General features: G+C 40.8%; 1 protein-coding gene and 2 non-coding genes across 4 annotated transcripts; all 3 read right to left on the bottom strand.

The window, feature by feature from the left end:
* Positions 1 to 10,623: 10,623 nt before the first annotated feature.
* Positions 10,624 to 25,849, bottom strand: LOC110920620 (adenine phosphoribosyltransferase 4). 2 transcript variants are annotated; one of them, XM_022164803.2, is made up of 6 exons: positions 25,690 to 25,849; positions 25,515 to 25,625; positions 21,568 to 21,660; positions 21,344 to 21,493; positions 21,125 to 21,183; positions 10,624 to 10,671 (listed from the first exon to the last, which is right to left on the bottom strand). In XM_022164803.2, exons 1-6 carry the CDS (start codon positions 25,766 to 25,768, stop codon positions 10,642 to 10,644), a joined length of 522 nt encoding a protein of 173 aa, XP_022020495.1. In that variant the 5' UTR covers positions 25,769 to 25,849; the 3' UTR covers positions 10,624 to 10,641. The 2 variants fall into 2 exon arrangements, with proteins under 2 accessions (XP_022020495.1, XP_022020488.1); XM_022164796.2 differs by lacking the exon at positions 10,624 to 10,671 and adding an exon at positions 20,483 to 20,752.
* Positions 19,107 to 19,224, bottom strand: LOC118486188. The gene has a single exon (XR_004878043.1). It is a non-coding gene; the product is annotated as a 5S ribosomal RNA (ribosomal RNA).
* Positions 19,504 to 19,621, bottom strand: LOC118485980. The gene has a single exon (XR_004877837.1). It is a non-coding gene; the product is annotated as a 5S ribosomal RNA (ribosomal RNA).
* Positions 25,850 to 27,563: the final 1,714 nt, after the last annotated feature.

Below are 27,563 nucleotides of genomic sequence, written 5' to 3'. Positions count from 1 at the left end.
GTGAGAAGAAGAGGCTGGTCGGTCAGAGCTTTTCCAAAAGTGGAAAGCTTGACAAGGACAGCCCTATTTATAGGCTTCCAAAAGAGGAAAGGGTCAGCTGATCGAACAGCATCCCTGATCGAGCAGCTGCCCGATCGAACAGCCTGTTCGATCGGCTAGCCTGTTCGATCAGGTTGCCCTGTTCGATCGGCTAGCCTGTTCGATCGGCTTGCCTGGTTTTGAGTGTTTCGCGACGATTTCTGATATTTCGAGTTCGATGAACGATGATTTGAGAATGATAGAATTCCTAATCAAATTACTTTTAGTAGTAGTCGAGACTATACTTAGCATACAAGCATCCTTACAACTATTTCGGGTTCGATTTCCATTGAGTTTGATTCGCCTTTGAGTCTTGATTGATTTGATTGATTCACCACACACTTTAACATAAAAGTAAACATGCACAAGTAACATATAAGGCACACACACACGTATAAAAAGTACTAAAATCCCCACACTTGAGTTCGGTGATTGATTTGATTAGCTTGATTATTGATTGACTAGCTTTATTGCGTTGTTACTTCCTATTATTCACAGTCGATCGTTGATTCACAGTTCGATTATCGGTCGATTAGTTTGATTATACAACACTTACTCCAAATAATATGAAAATCAAAATGAAACTAAAATGAAATTAATCTTTATTAATCTTTAATTCCAATAACAGTCAACACTTGACTTTGACTTTTGGAAAACACGGGGTGTTACAGCCACAAACTCATCATCAAGAGCATTAAACTCCGCATTATCTTGACCAACATAAACAGGACGTTCCGGATCCGAACCGATGAAGATTTCATCAATCGTAGAGAAATCGGTTTCGTCCGGAACTAACGGAGTAGCATCAATCATCTTCAAATCAACTTCATCCAATTCCTTCAAAGCTAATACACGTTCATCAGACATCTCTGTAACATGTTCTCCCTCTTCTAATAGTTCACCCGTGACTGGATGATACTGTTGAACAGTTGAGGATTCAGGGAGATCGGCAAACGCTTCCGGTTCAAGACTAACATGTTCAAACCCTGCCGAAGCTTCCAACGTTTCAGTCTGCTCAGACGGACCAGTAGTAGCTGTTGGAGGAGCAGTAGGAGCATCTAGAGACGTACCAGACCCACCTGCAGCACCGGATGCAGTTGCACCGGAACCTGAGGCAGCTGGTTGATCAGGATTTGCTGCATCATCGTCTTTGTCATGGCCACGCTTTGAGGGAACGATGTCTAATGCTTTGCACCTTTCATTCCAAAGCGTAACTACTTTGTGTTCCATCTTCTTGAAATTTGCTTGAACAGGCTTGAAGCCTTCTATCAATCGATCATCACGATTTTTATAACGCTCCGACAGCTCTTCATGCTTCTGCTTTAACACTTTTGCCTCATGCTCTAACACAGTACTATGCCCCTTCATTATCTCAACTTCCTTATCACGAGCCCTGTTTGCTTCTTTCAGCCTTTCAATCTCTAGAGCTTGTTCTTTTATCTTAAGATTCTGTGCACTAACAATTGCGACTAACTTGTTGTGTGCCTCCACATCCTGAGTTCGCTGTACACGATACTCTTCAATCTTTCTAGTATTCCGAACGACTAAGTTACCCAATTCACTGATTTGTTCAATCAGGAAGTGAATTTTCTCAGCTTCAGACAAACTAGACAATGTTTCTGCTAGAGTTGGCCGTGAAGGCTCAGGTCCTGAGGAGCCAGACTGAACAGATGGGCCGGAAGTACCTGTTGGACCAGTAATAACAAGAGGAGGACGTACGTGTGTACCTGAGACGGGAGTTGCAGGCGGCTGTTGATCAACAGTCGCCGTGCGTGTCCCAGAAGACGTTTGAGGAGAAGAGACCAGCTCCAGCATCTCTGATGTAGTCAATTGATCACTGACAGGTGGTAGCTGATGCTCTGGAGGCGTTGAATGCTGGATAGAAACAGGTATAGGGGCATCACCAGCAGTTTCCTTTGATTTCTTTGAAGCACGAATACCCTGTCTTCTTGCTTTCCTCTTTCTAATCAAACCAGGAGCAGCAGGGATATAATCCTCATCTTTGTCAGACTCTGCAGTTCTAACCGGTTTCTCAATACTTTCAAAACCACGAAAATTTCCGCGCTGATCATAAGTCTTTCGCATCCCTGGTGGATGAGGATTATCATCTGTCACACCCCCAAAATCCACCCGCGGGGTACTACCGCTTGGAGGCGTGACTGACCAGGATCCAGCCACCAATCATACTGAACAAGCATATAAATAGTTATAAAAGTTTAACCAACGCGATTGGTGTTTCAAACAAGCAAAGTTTAAGTTGCAAGCGGAAGCATAAGTTTAAAGTTATAACATAAGTTCAAATGTTTCCAAATAGAACATGGCACGCAACAATCCGTGTCCCACAACGACTCTCCTCCATGCAAGCTCTAGCTGAGTACCTATGGTCCTGCAAAGCATGTAGTAACGAGTCAACAACTAGTTGAGTGAGTTCACGGTTGGGTGTTCGTTTTAGTTATTTCGAAAACAGTTTACTTTAACTGGCATCCTGCCGTGGGGGTTACCCCATAGTTTAAAAAACGTGACTTGTTCATTCCCAGTTACTCCGGCATTCCAGCCGTGGGGGCTACCCCATGTTAGTTATCAGGCATTTCGGCCGTGGGGGCTACCCCATGCGTACACTAGACTCGTTACCATATCGACTGCTGACTGTAGTCATGTTTATGTGCCCTGAAACCATCAATGTCTATCATCATTGACGTGCCCCAGATCCATTAGTTCACGCCCGTCCTCTGCGGCACGGTGTGAGGTTTGTCAGACCTAAATAGCGCTATCTAACTAATGACCCGCTCGCCATTGGCCCGGCGATTAAGTCGATACAAAAAGGAGGGACTTCGTGATAGAGTTTTAGTCTAGTACGAGTTATCCGTCCATCCGGACGAGGAATCACATTCCTGAACCATAGCCGTCCTACCCAAGGAGGACGAGGAACCCACGTTCCTTAACCCCGTTCCCAACCCAGGGAATCCCATGCTTTGTAAAGGGTGTGAACTCACCTTGGTTTGCTCGGCAGTAATACAGAAAAGTTAATCAAATTGCAGGTAATCAATTAGGTCCTATCACAGATATTATTCGTATCAGATTCAAGCCAAGCAGTGCACGTATGTTCAACACGTATTGTACACAGGTAACAATCATGGCAACACGTTTAACATTGACAGTTCACAGTTAACAATCAAACACAATCCAAGGTCCAAGAGTGAGGCCCAAACAGTTGGGCTCGTAATAACAGGCCCAAACAATACGTCAACAGTAATACAGAAGTCCATGAGTCCGGCCCACTAAATTAGGCCCATAACGAAGCAAGTCCAATAAGCGTGGTCTCGAGTCGCAACCGGACTCGCAAGCATGGTTTCGAGTCATGCTGTTTGTGTTGAGCATGGGTGGTTGCGAGTCGCAACCTATGTCGCAACCACGGTTTCGGCTCGTCATGCTAAGGTCTCGAGTCGCAACGGGACTCGCAACCTGTGGTCTCGGCTTGTCATGCTATGGTTGCGAGTCGTAACCAGGTGTTCTCGACTCGCAACTGGTGTCGTAACGTGGAGATTTCGAGTCGCAACCAGGGGTCTCGACTCCCCAACAGTTGCTGATTCTGCACAGATTGTACTATCCAATAGAATTCCAATTGCATGCACCCTATTTGTGTACTGTCCACTTAAACATGTTTTCTTGTCTAAACATTAACCGAAATAGATCAAACAAAGCAGAATTCAAATATTCAACACACATTCAAAGCATATTCAAGTAGTTCTTCATGTTCTTCAAACATTCAAAACATATTCATAACATATTCAACCCTTGTTCAAGCAAAATTATGAACTACAACTCACTAATGTGCATCCTATTATGACAAACATATTCATTTAGTGGTTTCAATCCTCACACATGCAAACCGATTTCAGCAATTTCCTTATTCAACACTATCATGAACACAACCTTCTAGCATAATCAAGTCATTCGGATTTAAACCCATACAAAGCCGGTTATAACATTTCATCATCTCATAATATCCTCATTTGACAACAAACAACTATTTTCTATCTAGCAAACATCTTTATCATAGATAGACAATCATCAAGCCAACACATATTATCATTCAACCTCATTACACATCAACAACAAACCGAAATACAATGTGAGTCACTAACCGGTTAAGAGGTATGAAAGGTGAACTCCAAATGTTGATTTCCAAGCTTGAATCCAAAGGTCAAGTGTGAGCCGGTTACTTGGAGTGTGTTTATGTTGCTTAGGGTTTTGTAGGAGAGAAGATAGGAGAGTGTGTGTGTGTGTTGGTTGCCCAAGAAAATGGCAAGGATGGTTACAAGCATAATATATATATACTTGTTTCACAATGCACCCTAAAGGGCTTAGGAATCGGTTAAAGGGGGTTTACGGCCCAAAGGCCCAACCGGCTATACTGTTCACTCGAGACCTCATGGTCTCGAGTCGGGTTCTCGGCTCACATAATATACATACATATATACCATACATACAAGCAAGCACATAGTCACATAAAATGTTCACTTATGTCATTACATTAACAAGTTACTAGTCACGAAATGTTTCAAGCAAGTTACATCAAGATACAAGAAAGGTTCTAAATTTCGAGTTGTCACATCATCCCCAAGTTGAAAGAAATTTCGTCCCGAAATTTGATGGCACTCACTGAGGAAGCTAGTTAAGTTGTATGGTTTTCCCGGTTATCCTGGGGTGTCACATCCACCCCCCGTTGATCTGGAATTTCGTCCCGAAATTCCGTAGCTTCAGCCTCAGTAGCGGTTGTACTGTTCTCAAACAGTTGGGGATACTTTTGTTTCATCCGATCTTCGCGCTCCCAGGTAAACTCTGGGCCGCGACGTGAGTTCCAACGAACTCGAACGAGAGGTATTCTAGTGCTCTTGAGGACCTTAACATCCCGGTCCGTGATTTCGACTGGTTCCTCGACGAATTTCAACTGTTCGTCGATCGTGAGTTCCTTCAGAGGAACTACGTGGGTCTCATCTGACAGACACTTCTTCAGATTCGACACATGGAAAACGTTGTGAACTGCACCGAGTTCTGCTGGTAGGTTCAGTCTGTAGGCCACCTTGCCTATTTTCTCAATGATTTCGAAAGGTCCAACGTATCGTGGGTTGAGTTTGCGTCGTTTACCAAAACGAACCACACCCTTCCAGGGTGAAACTTTGAGTAATACCCGCTCCCCAACCTGGAGCTCAAGTGGTTTCCTGCCCTTATCGGCGTAGGCCTTCTGACGGTCTCGAGCGGCCGCCATGCGTTGTCGTATTTGAGCAATCCGCTCAGTAGTGTCCACCACATGTTCTGGACCAGTGATTTGACTATCTCCCACCTCTGCCCAACAAAGAGGTGACCGGCATTTACGTCCGTACAATGCCTCAAACGGAGCAGCTTTGATGCTGGTGTGGTAGCTGTTATTACATGAAAATTCCACAAGTGGCAGATGCTTCTCCCAGCCGTTGCCAAAGTCGATTACACATGCCCGAAGCATGTCTTCTAAGGTCTGAATAGTTCGCTCGGACTGCCCGTCCGTCTGTGGGTGATACGCTGTGCTCATATCCAAACGTGAGCCAAAAGATTTGTGCATTGCTTGCCACAGCTCTGAGGTAAAACGCGCGTCTCGATCCGAGATAATAGAAGTGGGCACCCCGTGCCTCGAAACAACTTCCTTGAGATATATTTCCGCTAGAGTGGAGAATTTATCTGTTTCCTTAATTGCCAAGAAGTGTGCGGACTTTGTAAGTCGATCCACAATCACCCAGATAGTATCGTTTCCGCGCTGTGATCTAGGTAGGCCAGTAACGAAATCCATGGAAATTTGCTCCCATTTCCATTGTGGTATCTCTGGTTGTTGTAGTAGGCCTGAGGGTTTCTGATATTCCGTCTTGACTCGCGCACAAGTCAAACACTTGCTGACGTAAGTTGCTATGTGGGCCTTCATGCTAGGCCACCAATACGTAGTTTTAATATCGTGGTACATCTTGTCCGAACCAGGGTGTACCGAGTAGCGAGATTTGTGCGCTTCATCCATCACAAGTTCTCGTAAGTCGCCATAGAGTGGGACCCAAATGCGTCCTGTTACGTAGTAAGCACCGTCTTCCTTCTGTTCTAAGCGTTGTCTCGACCCGCGTAGGGCTTCGGCCCTAACGTTTTCTGGTTTCAGTGCTTCCATCTGAGCAGCTCGTATTTGCGAAGGTAGACTAGAATGAATCGTGAGTTGTAGAGCTCTTACGCGCTTAGGCGCAGTGTCCTTTCGACTCAGGGCGTCGGCCACAACGTTGGCCTTGCCCGGGTGATACCTGATGGAGCACTCATAGTCATTCAGCAGCTCGACCCATCGTCGTTGCCGCATATTCAGTTCCTTCTGCTTGAATATGTGCTCTAGGCTCCTGTGGTCGGTGTAGATGGCGCACTTGGTTCCGTACAGGTAATGCCGCCATAACTTAAGTGCGAAAACAACAGCTCCCAGCTCCAAATCATGTGTTGTGTAGTTCTTCTCGTGAACTTTGAGTTGTCGTGAGGCGTAAGCTATAACTTTATCTCGTTGCATCAATACACAACCAAGACCTTGAATTGATGCATCACAATAAACCACAAAATCTTCTGTGCCTTCTGGCAGTGAAAGGATAGGTGCACTACAAAGTCTATCCTTTAGATGCTGAAAAGCTAACTCTTGTGCATTTCCCCAATGATAAACAACACCTTTCTGCGTTAGTAAGGTGAGAGGCTGCGCGATCCTAGAAAAATCCTTAATGAATCTCCTGTAGTAACCTGCCAATCCCAAGAATTGGCGAATTTCCTTTGGTGTACGAGGTGCAGGCCAGTTCTTAATAGAGTCCACTTTGGATGGATCAACGTGAATCCCATCCTTGTTCACCACATGCCCTAGGAAATGGACTTCACGAAGCCAGAAGTCGCATTTCGAAAACTTTGCGTAAAGCTGTTCTGTTCGAAGGAGTTCCAAAATAAGTCGTAGATGCTGTTCGTGCTCCTCTTTGCTCTTAGAATAGATCAGGATGTCGTCGATGAAGACTATAACGAACTTGTCCAGGTAAGGCTTGCACACTCGGTTCATCAAATCCATGAAAACTGCGGGTGCGTTCGTCAGCCCAAACGGCATGACCAAAAACTCATAGTGCCCATATCGAGTCCTAAAGGCTGTCTTAGAGACATCCTCTTCTCGAACTCTCAGCTGGTGATATCCCGATCTCAGATCGATCTTTGAATAGTAGCTCGACCCCTGCAACTGGTCGAACAAGTCGTCAATGCGCGGTAGAGGATAACGGTTCTTCACAGTCACCTTGTTGAGTTCACGATAGTCGATACACATTCTGAAGGTACCGTCCTTCTTCTTCACAAATAGTACTGGGGCTCCCCAAGGCGATGAACTAGGATGAATAAAACCCTTATCCAAGAGTTCTTGTAGTTGCGTAGAGAGTTCTTCCAATTCTGACGGCGCTAAACGATAAGGCGCACGAGCTATAGGCGCAGCTCCAGGAGCTAGTTCAATCTGAAACTCGACTTGGCGATGGGGCGGAAGACCAGGTAATTCCTCAGGGAATACCTCAGGATAGTCACGTACAACTGGAAAATCTTCTAGCTTCTTCTCTTTCTCTGTGGTATCAGTAACTAGAGCCAAAATCGCAGTGTGGCCCTTTCGTAAGCACTTCTGGGCCTTAAGAAGAGAGATGATGTTCTCAACAGCACTTCTCTTGTCGCCACGAATCATGAGAGGTTCACTACCTAAACCAGGAATACGAACGATCTTCTCGTTGCAAAGAATCTCTGCTCGGTGTTGGGATAACCAATCCATCCCAATGACAACGTCGAAACTACCCAAGACGATAGGAATAAGGTCAATAGAGAAGGTCTGGTTAGCGAGAATAAGTTGGCAACCCTTGACTACGTGTGAGGCTTCCAAGCTCTTACCATTTGCTAGCTCTACAGTGTGCTTGTCGCTCAGGGGTGTTGGAATTCGCTTAAGCATTTTACTAACTTCTAGTGACACATAGCTAGTATCGGCACCCGAATCAAATAAGACTGTAACATAAAAGTCGTCGAGAAGGAACTTACCCGTCACCACGTTGGGGTCATTCCTTGCTTCACCTTGACCAATCACGAACACTCGTCCCCTAGCACCATTGTTGTTGTTGTGGTTCCCATTGTTACCATTCCCCTGATTGTTGTTATTGTTGTTCTGGTTCAGTTGGGGACAATCTTTCTTGAAGTGGCCTTCAGCTCCACACTGAAAGCACCCTTTGTTGTTACCCTGCTGCTGTCGCTGGTTCTGCTGAGGTTGCTGACGATTCTGATTGGCGGGATACGCGCTCCTACAGTCCTTTGCAACATGACCGGGCTTGTTGCACCGATGACAGTTGCCCCTGGTGCATGGCCCACTGTGGTGTAAGTTGCAGCGATTGCATTTGGGGTGATTCCCCTTGTATCCTCCATGACTTTGACCACCAGACGATTGCTGACTGGGGCTCTTGTGGTCGTCAGTCTTTCTCTGTTGAGACTGAGATTGCACAGAAGTTGAACCCTTGCTTGAAGTTCCATCCCATTTCCATTTGTCCCCACTAGAGGTACCAGAAGTAGTTGCAGCACCTATGCGCTTTGGTAACTTGTTCTGCTCCACCGCTTGGTCAGTAAGACGGTGAGCCAACTGAACAACCTGCTGGATAGTGGTCAAGTTTGCTGAAGTCACATGACTTTGGATCTCTGGCACCAAGCCCTTGAGATAGAGTTCAATTCGCTTATAGGGAGGGTCCACCATAGTAGGACACAACAAGGCAAGCTCATGCGATCTCTTAGTATACGCCTCAATCTCTGACCCCGTCATCTTGAGATTGTAGAACTCATCTTCCAGCTTATGAATGTCGTCACGACTGCAGTATTCCTCCCTGATCATTTCCTTGAAATTCTCCCATGGGGTGGCGTTGGCAGCAACTAACCCCAGCATTTGCACTTGAGCATTCCACCACGTGAGGGCCAAACCCTCGAGAGTACCAGTAGCATACTTCACCCTGCGCGCTTCAGGGCATTCACACATTTCGAACACAGATTCTAGTTTCTCAAACCAGTGTAGGAGACCTACTGCTCCTTCAGTTCCGCTAAAAGTAGTGGGTCGACAGTCCATAAAGGTCTTAAAAGTGCACACCGGTGCCTGAGCATATTGACCTAAGGTAGGTGAAAGAAAGACAGAGTTTAACACAAAGGTTGGTTCACGAGAGTAGGATCCTAAAGATCCTAGGATAAGTTCGGGCTGCAGGATATACCTCCTGCGTGTGCAGCTGCAAGTGCTGCGGCCACTCGTTCGTTGATCAGTGCGGTCAACTGGGCTTGTGTCATGTTAACGCGTCCAGACATGATTCTTCATATCAAGAGTAACACGAGTGAGAGAGGTTCGCGAAAGTACGATAGCAGGACAGAGTAAGCACACACGTGTTCAAACAACAGTAGTTATACTAATCAAGCATACCATGAGCAATGTACTATGTAACTAACAAGTAGGCAATATACGCACATCATATTACCTAGTATGTCGGGCCTTGCATGCGGAGTGGAGCGTCGTTGTGGACCGTTGAGCACTAAACCGGTTATAGTCTGGTTTTAACAAAAACGTTTCCCCTTTATTAAAACCAAGTTCACTATAACCAATGGCTCTGATACCAATCTGTCACACCCCCAAAATCCACCCGCGGGGTACTACCGCTTGGAGGCGTGACTGACCAGGATCCAGCCACCAATCATACTGAACAAGCATATAAATAGTTATAAAAGTTTAACCAACGCGATTGGTGTTTCAAACAAGCAAAGTTTAAGTTGCAAGCGGAAGCATAAGTTTAAAGTTATATCATAAGTTCAAATGTTTCCAAATAGAACATGGCACGCAACAATCCGTGTCCCACAACGACTCTCCTCCATGCAAGCTCCAGCTGAGTACCTATGGTCCTGCAAAGCATGTAGTAACGAGTCAACAACTAGTTGAGTGAGTTCACGGTTGGGTGTTCGTTTTAGTTGTTTCGAAAACAGTTTACTTTAACTGGCATCCTGCCGTGGGGGTTACCCCATAGTTTAAAAAACGTGACTTGTTCATTCCCAGTTACTCCGGCATTCCAGCCGTGGGGGCTACCCCATGTTAGTTATCAGGCATTTCGGCCGTGGGGGCTACCCCATGCGTACACTAGACTCGTTACCATATCGACTGCTGACTGTAGTCATGTTTATGTGCCCTGAAACCATCAATGTCTATCATCATTGATGTGCCCCAGATCCAATGTCAGACCTAAATAGCGCTATCTAACTAATGACCCGCTCGCCATTGGCCCGGCGATTAAGTCGATACAAAAAGGAGGGACTTCGTGATAGAGTTTTAGTCTAGTACGAGTTATCCGTCCATCCGGACGAGGAATCACATTCCTGAACCATAGCCGTCCTACCCAAGGAGGACGAGGAACCCACGTTCCTTAACCCCGTTCCCAACCCAGGGAATCCCATGCTTTGTAAAGGGTGTGAACTCACCTTGGTTTGCTCGGAAGTAATACAGAAAAGTTAATCAAATTGCAGGTAATCAATTAGGTCCTATCACAGATATTATTCGTATCAGATTCAAGCCAAGCAGTGCACGTATGTTCAACACGTATTGTACACAGGTAACAATCATGGCAACACGTTTAACATTGACAGTTCACAGTTAACAATCAAACACAATCCAAGGTCCAAGAGTGAGGCCCAAACAGTTGGGCTCGTAATAACAGGCCCAAACAATACGTCAACAGTAATACAGAAGTCCATGAGTCCGGCCCACTAAATTAGGCCCATAACGAAGCAAGTCCAATAAGCGTGGTCTCGAGTCGCAACCGGACTCGCAAGCATGGTTTCGAGTCATGCTGTTTGTGTTGAGCATGGGTGGTTGCGAGTCGCAACCTATGTCGCAACCACGGTTTCGGCTCGTCATGCTAAGGTCTCGAGTCGCAACGGGACTCGCAACCTGTGGTCTCGGCTTGTCATGCTATGGTTGCGAGTCGTAACCAGGTGTTCTCGACTCGCAACTGGTGTCGTAACGTGGAGATTTCGAGTCGCAACCAGGGGTCTCGACTCCCCCAACAGTTGCTGATTCTGCACAGATTGTACTATCCAATAGAATTCCAATTGCATGCACCCTATTTGTGTACTATCCACTTAAACATGTTTTCTTGTCTAAACATTAACCGAAATAGATCAAACAAAGCAGAATTCAAATATTCAACACACATTCAAAGCATATTCAAGTAGTTCTTCATGTTCTTCAAACATTCAAAACATATTCATAACATATTCAACCCTTGTTCAAGCAAAATTATGAACTACAACTCACTAATGTGCATCCTATTATGACAAACATATTCATTTAGTGGTTTCAATCCTCACACATGCAAACCGATTTCCGCAATTTCCTTATTCAACACTATCATGAACACAACCTTCTAGCATAATCAAGTCATTCGGATTTAAACCCATACAAAGCCGGTTATAACATTTCATCATCTCATAATATCCTCATTTGACAACAAACAACTATTTTCTATCTAGCAAACATCTTTATCATAGATAGACAATCATCAAGCCAACACATATTATCATTCAACCTCATTACACATCAACAACAAACCGAAATACAATGTGAGTCACTAACCGGTTAAGAGGTATGAAAGGTGAACTCCAAATGTTGATTTCCAAGCTTGAATCCAAAGGTCAAGTGTGAGCCGGTTACTTGGAGTGTGTTTATGTTGCTTAGGGTTTTGTAGGAGAGAAGATAGGAGAGTGTGTGTGTGTGTTGGTTGCCCAAGAAAATGGCAAGGATGGTTACAAGCATAATATATATATACTTGTTTCACAATGCACCCTAAAGGGCTTAGGAATCGGTTAAAGGGGGTTTACGGCCCAAAGGCCCAACCGGCTATACTGTTCACTCGAGACCTCATGGTCTCGAGTCGGGTTCTCGGCTCACATAATATACATACATATATACCATACATACAAGCAAGCACATAGTCACATAAAATGTTCACTTATGTCATTACATTAACAAGTTACTAGTCACGAAATGTTTCAAGCAAGTTACATCAAGATACAAGAAAGGTTCTAAATTTCGAGTTGTCACACAGAAGACGAATCATCATTACCAGAACCTCCTTCATCATCAGAAGATGAACTGCTATCATCCACCAACCTCCTCGGCTCGTCCGCCTTACCTTTACCTTTGTCGGTCGTATCATCGCCTGACCGACTTTCAGTACCACCATCACCACCTGCACTACCACCTATATCTCCAACTACAGTACCATCAATATCACTACGGACATCAGAATCGATGAACACTCCTTGGACTTCTTCTGCAGCAACATTCACATCAACTTCAACATGTGCTGCCGCACTGGAACTTCCAGCAGACTTCCTGCTCGATGCTTTAATTCCGTGCTTAGCCCCGAGTTGTGTGTTAGCTAACGCAATTAACCTTGGCTCTTCATCATCAGAATCACTTGCATCTCGACGCCACTTGTTGTTCTGTGGTGCCTCGTAGGTCGGAACATCGAGGTGACCAATAAGCTTTCTCACTGGATCGGATTCCTTGTACTTAGACTTAGACTTGAAGATCAGCAGTGTACGCTCGTTCATTGGATTAACTGGAAGAACATCTGCTTCAACTTTGGGAAGATCCGGAATCTAATCATCGATCATCACTTGCAAGAATCTTGGATATAACCAAAACTTGGTTGACGTCCGTTGATTTGCTGATGGAAGTGGCCGGCGAGCATTCTCTTTCAGATTGTCGAAGATGTAACGTGATATGTTGAACAGCTTATTCAGAATTAAAGCCGTAAACAATCCCGTCAATTCAATCGGCGACAGATCGTATCCAGACCGTTTGTTGCTCAGGCAATGAATAAGAATATGCAATAAGAACTTGTATCGTAACGGCATAGACCCTTTGTTTATCTGATTTGCTAGCACATTATCAGAGTAACATAGCCTCATCAATAAACCACGCTGACACTATAAATCAACAGAAGTCGAATCTTCTGGTTGATCTCCCAATTGCAAACGCGCTCTGATGGTGTTCTCGGTGATCACCACGGGTTTCTCAGTAACAAATCCTCTTATCACTTCTTGATTATCCACTGTTTCAACCACAGCAGAATTCCAGAATTCCTTGATCGGAGACTGGTAAGCGGTGTGTTGAGTAGTAATGGCGTAGTTGATTCGTGCCCGGTGAAGATACTCCATTATCCCATTGAATTCCGGACTAACTTTGCCTTCCGGTTGCAGATACGCGGCCATGTTGTGTCTTGGCTCGGACATTAATTCAACTTCGGACTTTTCTCTCTTAGTTGGTTTTGCCCGTTCCTTCTTCACTTTCGGTGCCATTTCTGTTCAAGAAAAACAAAGACACGTAATGAGAAAGTTGTCAAACAGTCATCAAGGATTTCACACTTAGAAAAATGTCAATTTCTTGAAAAATTTCTAAGTGTTGGTTCCTCGAAGGACTCCATTTAGACATCGAAGGATTGACACTTGGCTCGAAGGATGACAATTTGATCGAAAGATATTATTTTCCTCGAAGGATGAAATGCCTTATCGAAGGATCAACTTTCGAAGGATCATAAATTTTGAAGGATATTTTGATCAATCGAAAGATCTGATCAATCGAAGGATGAATCCTTCGAAAAACCTTGTATCCTTCGAGTCTCATTTCGAAGGATAATATGTAGTCCATCTTTCGAGGTTAGGAACCATCATCCTTCGTGTTGTTTTCCGGCGACACTGTTCATCGGATTATTTTTCCGGTGATTGTTTTAAGTTTGTTTTAAGTATGTTTCAAAACATTTAAAAACATCAACATTGAACCATTTTAAAACCATCCCGGACACTGATCCTAACCCGGATACTAAACACAAATACATGTACCGATTTAGACCAAAATCCCAAACAAAGCTCTGTTTAACCCAAACCCAAAACCCTTGACATCTGAAACTACCATTCCATGTTATGAACCTTATGATCATCAACAACTTATCACTAACATATTTACAACATTATCACATTACATATATCACATATCATTCAACAATTTCATAAATATGAGAACAAGAAAAATTTGAATCACATGATCAAATGAGGATTATCCTAAAACAGATTGTTGTTTGTAAAGTGTATTAGGGTTATCCTACCGTGAATGTTGTTATAAAACTGATAGCCCAAATTTGTTTTGATTTTGGCAGAGTTTCAGTATGACCAGAGGTTTTATGATGATGAAATTTGAAATGTTAAGTTGAAATGAAGAAGATGACCACTTTTATACTCTGACCTCGAAACTTGAACCGTCTCGAAGGATCAATGACCTTTCGAAAGATGAAAAGGTGCTTCGAAAGATGAGCTTTGGGACGAAGGATCCAGATCTGGATCGAAAGATACCAGATATTTGTGGATCTGGATCGAAAGATACCAGATATTTGTGGGAACCCTCGAAGGATATCTTTCGACCTAATCCATCTATCGAAAAGTCTGATCAGCTTGAAAGATCAAATTGGTCAAATCCTTCGTTGATCAATTCATCTTTCGACCATGAGGATTGACTTTCATTGACCATCTGATCTTTCGAGGGCCATTGCTTCCTCGAAGGATCAGATTTTCACCAACACTTTGGATTTTGGGAATTTGCAATTTAAACCCTTCAAATTCTTAAAGGTTTTCAGAAGCGACCATTTTGAAAAATTGCCCGTTATGAAGTTCTGCAAAGGTCAGTTTATGAAGTATCTTGGCTTGCCAGGTATCTGATCGAGCACCAACATCGGTTAATCAAAAAATAAGATTAAATTGAAAATCTTTTTGGATTTTGATAAAATAAAAGACAACAATTTTAGTATCTTTTGAATGTTATCAAACGTCATCACCGCTAATGTTGTTCTGATATGCACCAAATGACAAAAACTGTTTAAAATAAGACAATAAAAGTTAAGCAGTAAATAAATATGTACAAACACAACAATATTTTTGCGAGTTTCTGGCGAAGAGAATCATATCAGTTCGCGGTCTTTTGTCAAAACACATTTCCTTTTAAGATTCTTTTACAGAAGTGGATAAGTATTCTACCACAATTACCGATATTGTTATCCACTTAAACTCAGCGATCAAGTGTAATCATAATACATTGAGATACATTTAAGGTATGATTTATACTTACCGACCGGTGTTCATCCACTCACGACACATTCCCGTATCAAGGTATGCACGAGAGTTCATCTTACTGGGGAGTATACCATTTATCATCCGTTTTTAACGTATATAAAATGTGAACAAGTCACTTATTTGATTTTGAAAACCAAGCCCTATGTGATGAAATCACTTATTGATGAGGAACTTGATTTTCATATGCATGAGGGCACAGGAGCAAGTCCGTGAACAGGTCAGTACTTCCGTACAGCAGAGAGACGAACTTGACTCCCGGATAAATGTGATATTTTATCACTTATTTGTTTAGACATGTGATTGTTTATCACTTATTGAGGTCGAATGCAGTATGAGATATGTACACGTATGTATGGTATCATGGAAGAACTAGACTTTGTCTTTTATAGAAACTACCATGATACCCAGATGATAAACAGCATAAACCCCGAATATCTCAGAACCTCGGCAATCTATCAAACGAAATTTCGGTACCAAGACCATATGCCAATGAGCGGTTCCCACGCGGTTTTCAGTTCGTTATGTTTATATCTCCTGCATACTTTAAAATGATCGTGAGTCTACCGGTACATCATTAGTAAAGCTACTTATCATTTTCTTTTCTTTTGATTTCTAGAAACATGTTTCGACCAACCTCTGATGTAATATCATTTTCTCTTATATTACCAAGAAACTCATTTTTGTTTTTCTATTGTTTTTGTGTTTTTCTGAATTTTCTCCCCCTTAAATGCAGAAAGTAATTAAAATAAAGACATATTTTTGTATTTTTGTGGTATTTCAATGTTTTTGTATTTTTGTGGTTTTTCAATGTTTTTGTATTTTTCTTGAAACTTTCTCCCCCTAAAATTCAAAAATAAAATAAAGTAAAAACATATTTTTGGATTTTTGGTTTTAGAAAAATATTTACAAAAACGATTTCCCGATGTCGGTTACTCTTGCTTCACCTTTATGCCGTTTACCAAAAGTAAATAATCGAATCTTGATTTATCAAATGCTTTGGTAAAAAGGTCGGCACGTTGGTGATCGATATGAATGTGAACCACATCGATAAGTCTCTTTTCAAAGCAATCACGTATGAAGTGATATTTAATATCGATGTGCTTCGTTTTTGAGTGCTGTACAGGATTTCTAGTGATCTGTAAAGCAGCTTCATTATCAATATAAATAGGAGTAGTTAGGAATTCAAAACCGTAGTCCCGCATCTGTTGTTGGATCCATAGAACTTGGGAGCAGCAACTAGACGCAGCAATGTATTCCGCTTCACATGTAGACGTAGCCACACATGTCTGCTTCTTGCACTGCCAAGTGACTAGGCGATTGCCTAAGAACTGACATCCTGCTGTAGTTGATTTGCCATCTTTCTTGCAGCCGCCGAAATCAGAATCACTGTAAGCCTTGAGATCGAAGTTATCATCCTTAGGATACCATAACCCGGTGTCAGGGCAACCCTTCAGATAACGAAAAATCCTTTTGACAGCAGCATAGTGAGAGACCTTCGGATTCGCTTGGTATCTGGCGAGAAGGCACGTTGGATACATAATGTCGGGTCTTGATGCGGTGAGATACATTAAGGATCCAATCATAGCACGATAAAGTGAAGAGTCCACAGCTTCCCCTTTTTCATCCGGAGTAATCCCGTGATTCTGCGGAAGAGGAGTAGAAATTGGCTTCGGATCGGACATCTAGAACCGGCTCAAGATGTCTCCAACGTACTTGGTTTGATGAATAAAAATTCCAGATTCGGACTGATTAACTTGCAAACCCAAGAAGAACGTCATTTCACCCATCGCACTCATCTCGAATCGATCTTGCATCACCTTCTCAAATTCCTTACATAACTTATCATCAGTAGAACCAAAGATAATGTCATCGACATACACTTGTACCAACAGAAGATCTTCACCTTTTTCTTTGATGACGAGGGTACAATCGATCAAACCCCGTCTAAACCCCTTGTTCAGCAGGAGAAGTCCAAGGAGTGTTCATCGATTCTGATGTCCGTAGTGATATTGGTGGTACTGTAGTTGGAGATATAGGTGGTAGTGCAGGTGGTGATGGTGGTACTGAAAGTCGGTCAGGCGATGATACGACCGACAAAGGTAAAGGTAAGGCGGACGAGCCGAGGAGGTTGGTGGATGATAGCAGTTCATCTTCTGATGATGAAGGAGGTTCTGGTAATGATGATTCGTCTTCTGAAGATGATAATCCTCCTCCACCAGGGATGCGAAAGGCTTATGATCAGCGCGAAAATTTTCGTGGTTTTGAAAGTATTGAGAAACCGGTTAGAACCGCAGAGTCTGACAAAGATGAGGATTATATCCCTACTGCTCCTGGTTTGATTAGAAAGAGGAAAGCAAGAAGACAAGGTATTCGTGCTTCAAAGAAATCAAAGGAAACTGCTGGTGATGCCCCTATACCTGTTTCTATCCAGCATTCAACGCCTCCAGAGCATCAGCTACCACCTGTCAGTGATCAATTGACTACATCAGAGATGCTGGAGCTGGTCTCTTCTCCTCAAACGTCTTCTGGGACACGCACGGCGACTGTTGATCAACAGCCGCCTGCAACTCCCGTCTCAGGTACACACGTACGTCCTCCTCTTGTTATTACTGGTCCAACAGGTACTTCCGGCCCATCTGTTCAGTCTGGCTCCTCAGGACCTGAGCCTTCACGGCCAACTCTAGCAGAAACATTGTCTAGTTTGTCTGAAGCTGAGAAAATTCACTTCCTGATCGAACAAATCAGTGAATTGGGTAACTTAGTCGTTCGGAATACTAGAAAGATTGAAGAGTATCGTGTACAGCGAACTCAGGATGTGGAGGCACACAACAAGTTAGTCGCAATTGTTAGTGCACAGAATCTTAAGATAAAAGAACAAGCACTAGAGATTGAAAGAAGCAAACAGGGCTCGTGATAAGGAAGTTGAGATAATGAAGGGGCATAGTACTGTGTTAGAGCATGAGGCAAAAGTGTTAAAGCAGAAGCATGAAGAGCTGTCGGAGCGTTATAACTTGTAGGTCCCCCGGAGGTCGAGGTTAAACCTTATCATTGTTATGTTTAACACACTAGCAAGTGCGGAATCCAAGCTAGAGTGCAAACCGGTAGTTTATATGAGAACACAAGCTACAAAGAGAAAGGTAGACACACGAGATATCAAAGTTTTCTCTTATATTTCAGTGGACACGGTTACAGCCCTTGACCAAACTGAAAATGCTCTCTACAAGACTTAGTTCACTCACACAGACTTTCTATTTTTCTGTCTAAAACTGTCTCACTGTGAAGTGAACCCATACATGACTATATATATCCATAACAGACCATCTGGTCGAAGGATCAAATTGTCTGATCGAAAGATCATCTATCGACCAGACACCTATCGAAGGATCCACATATACCTCGAAGGATGGTATATCCTTCGAGGTCCATCTACATCCATCGAAGGTTATCTTTCGAGCTCATCGAAGGATATAAACAATCCTTCGATGACTCATCCTTCGACACAACAACTTACAAATCATGTGTTAACTGTTTGGCCAAGTCAAACCAGGAGGATGGTTGACTTGGTCAAACTTACATCAAAACACATATTAACAACACAAGACGTAAACAAGACTAACAAAAGACATCGTTTTATAACATTACAAAATACAGACAAAGTACAGACACAAGTGCACCAACAACGCCTCCGCCCCCCGTAGCCCTGTTCCATTGAACACGGCCACTCGGGCCCGGTGAATCAATGATAAAAAAAGTATATATAACTGAAAAAACAAAAACAAATAAAAAAAGGTTTGCAACATGAGGACTTCCTAGGGGTCACCCATCCTAGTACTACTCTCGCCCAAGCAAGCTTAACTGCGGAGTTCTGATGGGCTCCGATGCATTAGTGCTGGTATGATTGCAACCAAAAGGCTACCATCTCCTTATTCCTTTATACTTTTCCACACCTTAATCTCATACACACCTGGGCTCCCATGTATGTCCTCTGTTACGCGTCTCATGCGCTCCGTTCGCACACGCACCTTTGTAAAGGTCATTCCTTTGACAAAGTCGGTCACTCCCATCATCCTTAAGCTATCACGCCTCGGGCCACCCTCGTAGCCCCATTCCAATGAATACTGACACTTGGGCCCGGTGAATCAATGACTAAAGAAATACATTTATAACCGAAAAAAAATAAAAAAAGGATTGCAACACGAGAACTTCCCAGGGGTCACCCATCCTAGTACTACTCTCGCCCAAGCATGCTTTACTGTGGAGTTCTGATGAGATCCGGTGAATTAGTGCCGGTAGGATCGCAACCGAAAGACTACCATCTCCGTATTCCTTTATACATTTCCACGTCTTGATTTCATGCACACCCGGGCTCCCATGTATGGCCTCCGTTACGTGTCTCGTGCCCGCCGTGATCCCGCGCACCTTCGTTAAGGTCATTCCTTTGACAAAGTCGGTGACTCCCGTCATCCTTAAGCTATCACGCCTCCGACCCCCCTCCCCCCAGCCCGTTCCAACGAACACAGCCACTCAGGCCCGGTGAATCAATGATTAAAAAAATATATATAACCGAAAAAAACAAAAACAAATAAAAAAAGGGTTGTAAGACAAGGACTTTTCAGGGGTTGCAACAAATAAAATATAGGCTTGTTAAGAGTTCACGTTATCAGGTTTTAAGCAAACCGGATTAGGCTGGTTAATTGGTTTATTTCCCAAAAACATGATTAGGCTTGTTAAGTGTTTCATTTACCCAAATAGGAGTAGACTAGAATTGATTTATTTAACCAAACCGGATTAGGCTGGTTAACTATGATGAAAATAATTCAAACTTTTAATGGTTCTTTAGAAGCAAACGGTTAGTTTCTTCACATCATGCTTGGGTCGGATCGAAGTTGTATAGAGTTCACGTTATCAGGTTTTAAGCAATGTCACGGATTGTGTAACTCATCATCGTACCACGAAACATATTGATATTATCAAATCCCCCCATGGGTCCGCAGTAAATAAGTAACATGTCTTTTATCTGTCAGCAATATAAGCTTTACATATGTGAAATTTAGCTAATGTGTTATCACGTATGTATAGCAAGACATGGACTCGCGTCTCTTGCGTATAAGTGATCTATGCACATGTAAATAACCAAGCAACACACTCGTCGTAAACAATCAAGTAGAATGAAAAATGATATGCATTGTTATGAATGTGAACCCGAGACAAGTAAAAAATCCACCATGATAACAAAAAGAAGAATCTAAATCAGTCGTCGCAGGTTTTATCACCAAAGTGACCACTTGAGACAAGAGTTATGGCCAATAATACGACCCCTCTGATGTACACTTTTCCTAAAAATAGGAGAAACTAATCACTATGAACTCGGCTCAAACTGCGACTCAACAAGTACATACAATGGTTTCCCATGCGATCTCAATCGCTCCCTCCCCTACATTAAGGAATTCAGTTAAAAATAGATTATGTGGAATATGCATAAAATATTTGGACATAAACGAACATAAAGAACCTTAACAAACAAATTACCTAATGGTCGTTCGTTTAATTAAGCAATGGACGTAAACGCTTGTTGACGTTCATAAACAAACTTTCCACCAAACTTACAGCCCGACTTAATTGTCAAATTAAACTCTAATATCATAAAGGAGATATCATTTTGTAAGTTACACTGGATACCCTTGTAAGTTTTAGTTGTGGAGCACTAAGAGAAATTGCATATATATGCATTATATAGTCCAAAATTTGAAAAATGCAGTCATATTAGTAATTAATTTGATTTAATTAAATAATATGAGAAAAATACCTTCAACTCCGGTACTTCAATTACACAAGCACACTCAACAACTTCAGCTCCTGCACGCTCTGAAAGCAATATAAACGATGTGAAAACAAAAGCGAAACAGGTCAAACGTCGCCTGATGAGTATGCTCAATGTATATAAACTCATAACTTATTTTATTCGAAAGATTAGACGATGACCAAATTAATGTAGTTGTTACAATCACATAAGTTTGAAGGGTACCAAGTAAGTTCATTGCAGCACAAAGGGTGCCACCAGTAGCAATTAAATCATCAACTATTAGAGCTCGGTCTCCGGATTCAACTGCTCCAACATGCATTTCAAGGCAATCCGAACCGTATTCCAAGATATACTTTTCTGATATCACTTCACCTGTATTTATTAACTTAATCAGAATACTTCTAATCTTATAGGACATATGTGTTCAAGTTACACATGTAACATACCAGGCAGCTTTTTTGGCTTCCTTAATGGAACAAACTTTGCTCCTATTGCAAGTGCAATTGGAGGACCAAATATAAAACCTCTAGCTTCAATTCCTGCAATAAAGGAAATGTTTTCATGAGCATATGGTTGATAAATACTATATATATATATATATATATATATATAGAGAGAGAGAGAGAGAGAGACCGGTTAACGTACAAAATGCCTTAACGTACGACGCGTACACGAGGCATTATCAACATGCGAATACTTGCAACTAACATACGAATTGGGTTTTTCATAATAACATGCGAAATTGTATTTTTCATTTGAACATGCGAATTGTAACGTGTGAACTTTGGTTTTTTATAACATGCGATATTTCTTTTACGGGTTTATAACATGCGAACTTGCCTCACGTATGCGTCGTACATTAAGGCATATTGTACGATATACTTTCTCTCTCTCTCTCTCTCTCTATCTATATATATATATATATATATATATATATATATATATATATATATATAATTGTAATGGATTCATACAACAGGTTGAAAAAGTAGGATCTTTAACATCAATATAGTAATTTACATTCCTAGATACCACAATAATTGCAATATTGTTAACTAATACATGCCCAAGACATCTTTTTCACCTAAATTAAAGTGAACTTTGTGAGAAAAGGTTGATTACAAGTTAACAATTGCCTTTGTAATGATTATTATGGGACCAAAAGGTAATTTGTTTCCTAAAAAATCATAGCTGTTGTAGGGCAACCTTATCCCCCCTTGAGCATGCTCCGGGGATGCTTTGTTTGTTTATAAATTATAATTACTTTTATTAGTTATAGTATTATCCGGGCATGTCCCTTTATAGGAAAAAGAAGTTGTACAGTAAATGAAGTAGAACAAAGGGACTACTTTCATACTTTGTTATACCTCACGACAACATATATAATGTCAAGTGAATAATTGAATGATGGAGACATTTCCATAAAGATAACCTTTGTTTAATAATGCTATTATGATTAACCGCTTTTGTTGGAATTTGGACTTACTGATAAAATGTTATTCCTTAAGCCAACTTTTCTGTTGTACGGTAACTAATTTATTAGGGAACGGCAAACTTCATTAAAACGACAAGCAAGACGCTAGAGAAAACATACAACCAAGTATTACAAGTTAAAGTTACACCAATCTATCCACCACACGGCCTTAAAAGGCGACCTATTCTTTATCCAAAAGTACCCTAACAACTTAATATCCTCCATAGTTTTCGAGATGGGATCCGATTTATTAAATTGTTAATCGGGTAAAAGAAGCCTATTTGGCAGTAGTGTGGATGATAGATCATTCTAAAATGCAATTGCAGATTTAAAAATTATACAACTTTGTATAATATTAATTTTATCCCCTACCTTCTATGTAACTTGGCTATCTGCAGTCCATTCTCTTTGGTTTCATACTTTTTATTGTATATGAAGTAAATTGGAACCAGGAAAAAAATACAATTGTGAGGATTATTATACTTATTTGTATATCAGGTGGAAACAAATAGATAATGCTAAAGAAAAAGACCTTTTAAGTATGTGGACACAGCAAGATTAATTGTATTATGTGACAATAAAAAATTACTATCACTATATGACAATAGTCAAAAGGGACAAGAATATTGAGTTGTTTCTTAGTTATATATACAAGATGAAAGCTTCTCTCAGTCTTAGGATGTATCAGAAACTAATGGGACAAACGTCAAAACTAGTATACATGCCTTGGATTTTTATGTGATATGAACAAACAAAATGATTCTAATCACATGTTGAAGATCCCTAACATGCATCGAATCTTTTTTTATCCATCTAGATTTAAATTATAGTAAATGATAAACTATAGTATTTTTCATTGACCCACAAAAACTAAAGCTCCAAACATGTCATGCTAAATTGCTAATAGATAAGAGATGGCAGAAATGCACATCTTGATAAATTGAACAAAGTTCCATGAAAAAAGAAATAAACCCACTTGAGGGTGGAGGATATGGTTAATCACTCTAGGGTGATTGAGTGAAATACTACCCAATAATATTATGCCAAGTCAACTCCCCATTCCACTCCCCATTTTACACTCAATCAGGGGGTATGGTTAATCACCCTAGGGTGTTTGAGTGATTCTCACTTTTGATTGATTGTTCTCTCCTCTCTCCTCTCTCTCTCTCCTCCATCACTCTTCAGTTACATTCGGTGACTACACACCGTTTTTGGTAACCTCTCTCCTACTCACCAAAAAACATCAACACCAGGGTATGGTCACCGCACGGTGACTCCCACTCCCCGCTTAACTCACCGAACATTATACCCCCCACCCTGATAACACTAGACTATCCACCTTATACTACTGATCTACTCAGTGGCAGAACTAACCCCATTAAATCAGCGATATCCAAAAAAACTACCGTGCAATCATACAATATTAAAAAAACGACAATAAATAAATAAAGTAAAACAAATACCTAATAGATTTGTCCTTTTTTTTCATAGTTTGAAATCGTTCCATCACATCGTCGTCTTTTACTTTATGAAAAAAAAATCCTTTTTGACCGCACAAACCATGGCATTGTCAATGGCTTCCTCAAATATTTGGGCTTAATTATCATAAAACTAAATATTTGGGCTTGCTTACTAAACAGGTTTTGGGCTTAATGAATACTATCAAGTTTCATAATTTTCTCTTAGGGGTATCCTTATATATGTTTAGAGGTATTCTATGTATAAAACCGTAAAAAAAAAAAAAAAAAAAAAAAAAAAAAAAAATTACACTGCGAATACGGGGTTGAGCCGTAGCCCATGCTACGGCTAGTTCTACATTGGTTCCGCCCTGGATCTACTACCCAAACAATAATTGATAATCAGAATATGACACCCAGAGAATCAGAGATATACAATCATGAAACATAAAAAGAGTGTAAGAATGTGGGGTGAGATGAGGATAAAATCAATGCACACACATTGAAAAGTGAAAAGAATTGAGGCTCAAATTCAAAAGCATCTCATCCAAACAGTGACAAATCTTTAAAAATCCACAATGCAATAAAATGAAGCACAACAAAGTTAAAATTAATAAAACATGTCCTCATATTCAAATATCCATCATCATCCCATCACGGCCCCACTCGCCTTCCTTCCAACAACAAGAACCACCATTATCCCACCCATAATTTGGATCTTGATAGCGAAAGGCCACATGCTTCAACAAGCAATGACCGATCCGCCTTAGCCGCTCATACACATTCATAGCAAGCAATCAATGACAATATCTTCCCCCCAAATTTCCCACTATCTGTTAACCACTAAAACAAAACATTTTATGCTCACTTCCAAGCAAAAAATGCCATTTTTAAAATTTTGTTGTAGCTCATATGCATAAAAAAAGGTCACCACCACAAACCTACTAAACATTAAACTCTACATTATATATATGTGTGTGTATATACATATATATATTCTAGAGTGAACACCAGTGTATTTGCGAACTGAGTGAACAAATCCTGACCATTGATTTACACACGTGTATGGCTAAGATTTCATCATCAAATCGTAAAATACACTAGTGTATTTCATCATCAAATCCTGACCATTGATTTACACACGTGTATTCAGAATTAGTTCGCTCAGTTCGCAAATACACTGGTATTCACTCTTGAACCAATCATATATATATATATATATAAATATATATATAGGTCTTGATAAACTAAAATAAGATGACAATGCATTCTATTACACAACATTGCCAACCATGATATTACCCTACAGTTTTTTTATTCTTGAATTTTCTATATATAAAGTTGAGTAATTGTCCCTACCTACCAACTAAAAGGTTAAGCATAATGAATTCACTCAACTCAGAACAAAAGTGAACATGATTAACAAACTAACAAATAAAATAAAATAAAAACATGTATGTACCTGCAATAACAGATATGTGTTCATGTTTGTAACGTTCCACAAACAAATCAATGGTGTCTTTGAATGCCTTTGGATCAAGCAACAATGTAGTAATGTCTTGAAACATTATACCTGTTAAATGTTAACGATTAAAACGAAACTTCAATGACTAAAGGTTTTATGGTTTGAAGTGTACCTGGTTTCGGGAAGTTTGGGATCACGCGGAGTGCGGATTTGATGCGGCCGGTGGTATCAGGGTTGTCGCCGGTGGACATTGTGGCGGAGCAGATGGAGAGAGTTAATGAGGGAATGAATATTTGAGTGGTGAAAATGAGAGGGAAACAACTGTATTTATAGGAATATGATACATTCTACTTGGCTGTTTAAGGGAGTGGTTGGGCACACTGCACAAGAAGGAGGGGGTTGTTTGAACTATTTGAAAGTTAAATGGAGGTTATGAAATATGAATGTTGAGGGCAATGTTTTAAAAACCGGTAAATACTGGCCGGTTATACCGGTATTACTATTTCCAGATGTAAATCCGGTACGAAACACCCCGGTAAATAAGTGAAACGGCATAAGGTTTGTACCGGCGGTACAATCCGGTATACCGGTTAGAAACGTAATACCGGTATCATCCAAGGGTTATTTTAGTTTGGATTGTTACTTATTTTTATTATATATGTTAGTATGTTACATATCTGAGGTAATTTTTATATATTATGATTATTCGTAACTAAAAGTTCTAATTTAATATTGTATGAAACGAAAATAGTTATCCTCTAGTTGATGAGAATGGCGATAATAGTGAATTTCATCTTTTATGTGATCGTGAACTTGATATATTCAACACTAAAATGGTTTAAACATATCGTACACTTTCATTTAAAAGAGCTTGTTGGAAAATTGAATGATTTTCGATTATCTTTTGGATAATTTCTTATTATGGATTTACTTTTTGATGATCTTTTAATATGTAATCATGCATTTTTGGATTAACTTTTGAGTTCATGGTGTAATTTATGAAATTATAGAGTTAGTTGGTTAACCCGGTTGAACCACTCAGTACAACCTGGTTCAACCGGTTGAACCATTTTTCAACCTAATCCGGTTTAATTTAAAAACCGGTTTTTAAAACATTGGTTGAGGGGTCCTGGAACTTACTAATAACACCATGTGTACTGGTGAGTGAAACAAATGCGCAATCTTTGGGCACTAAGTGACATATGACGCCTATTTAGCAAAGGGCCTTGAAGTTAATAGGGAGTGTAGTGGAATTTGAAATCTTGCAATAATTAGATATTCTAATAGAATTTAATAAAATATAAAAATAAAACCATCAAAAAAATGCTATTGGTCATCCATTTTGAATCAGGCGTTTTAAATAAAGCGCTCTTTGAATTTTTTTGAAAAAAACGTCTAGGGGGTGGTTAGGATGGCGTGAAGGGGCGTTTTTTAGGGAAAAAACACCCAAAACCCCCTCTACTACGGGTGGTCTAAATTTGTATTTGTATTTTTCTTTTATAAATTTATTATTAAAAACCGAATATAACTTTATAAATAACGGGCCGTGTTGATTAATATTACATCAGTTTGTGCAAAAAGTAAAAAGATGAGTGCAAATAGAAACACCCAATGTTGACGGTTGAAAAGGATGAAGTGTTTTATGGTTTGGTAGAATTAGTCCTTGTAGTTTTAGTTGATTGAATGTATAAAGTGGTGGGGTTTTGATTATAACATAAGTTACCGGTTTATGAGGTTATTTACATGGACAGAGGCACAATAGCAGATTTAGCTTAAAATATTGGGGGTATCCGTAAAAAAAATTACTTTACAATCATACAATAACAAAAAAGAACACAATAATAGATAAAAGGAAACAAATACCTAATACATTTGTCATCTTTGGGTTGTTATAGCTTGAAAACATGTCAATGTCATCGTTTTCTTGCATATTATCATTAGCAACATTGGGACTTCTATCCATATTCGGACTTTTATCCGTGTCATCAGTTTCTTCGAATTTTCTTTTGAAAAAAAATTGCCAATTTCAGCTTGTTTGGAATGTAG

This window comes from Helianthus annuus, chromosome 13 (assembly GCF_002127325.2).
Source record: "Helianthus annuus cultivar XRQ/B chromosome 13, HanXRQr2.0-SUNRISE, whole genome shotgun sequence".
Taxonomy (NCBI): Eukaryota; Viridiplantae; Streptophyta; class Magnoliopsida; order Asterales; family Asteraceae; genus Helianthus; species Helianthus annuus.
The sequence above is the reverse complement of the archived record's forward strand: the minus strand, read 5'-3'. Positions and strand labels throughout refer to the sequence as shown.

Excerpts from the sequence above, each read along its gene's own strand:
- LOC110920620 (XM_022164796.2), bottom strand. The coding sequence starts at position 25,768 with ATGTCCACCGGCGACAACCCTGATACCACCGGCCGCATCAAATCCGCA. Across the intron at positions 25,626-25,689 it reads CCCAAACTTCCCGAAACCAG|GTATAATGTTTCAAGACATT; the intron begins GTACACTTCAAA and ends AACATTTAACAG. Across the intron at positions 21,494-21,567 it reads GAAGCCAAAAAAGCTGCCTG|GTGAAGTGATATCAGAAAAG; the intron begins GTATGTTACATG and ends TAATAAATACAG.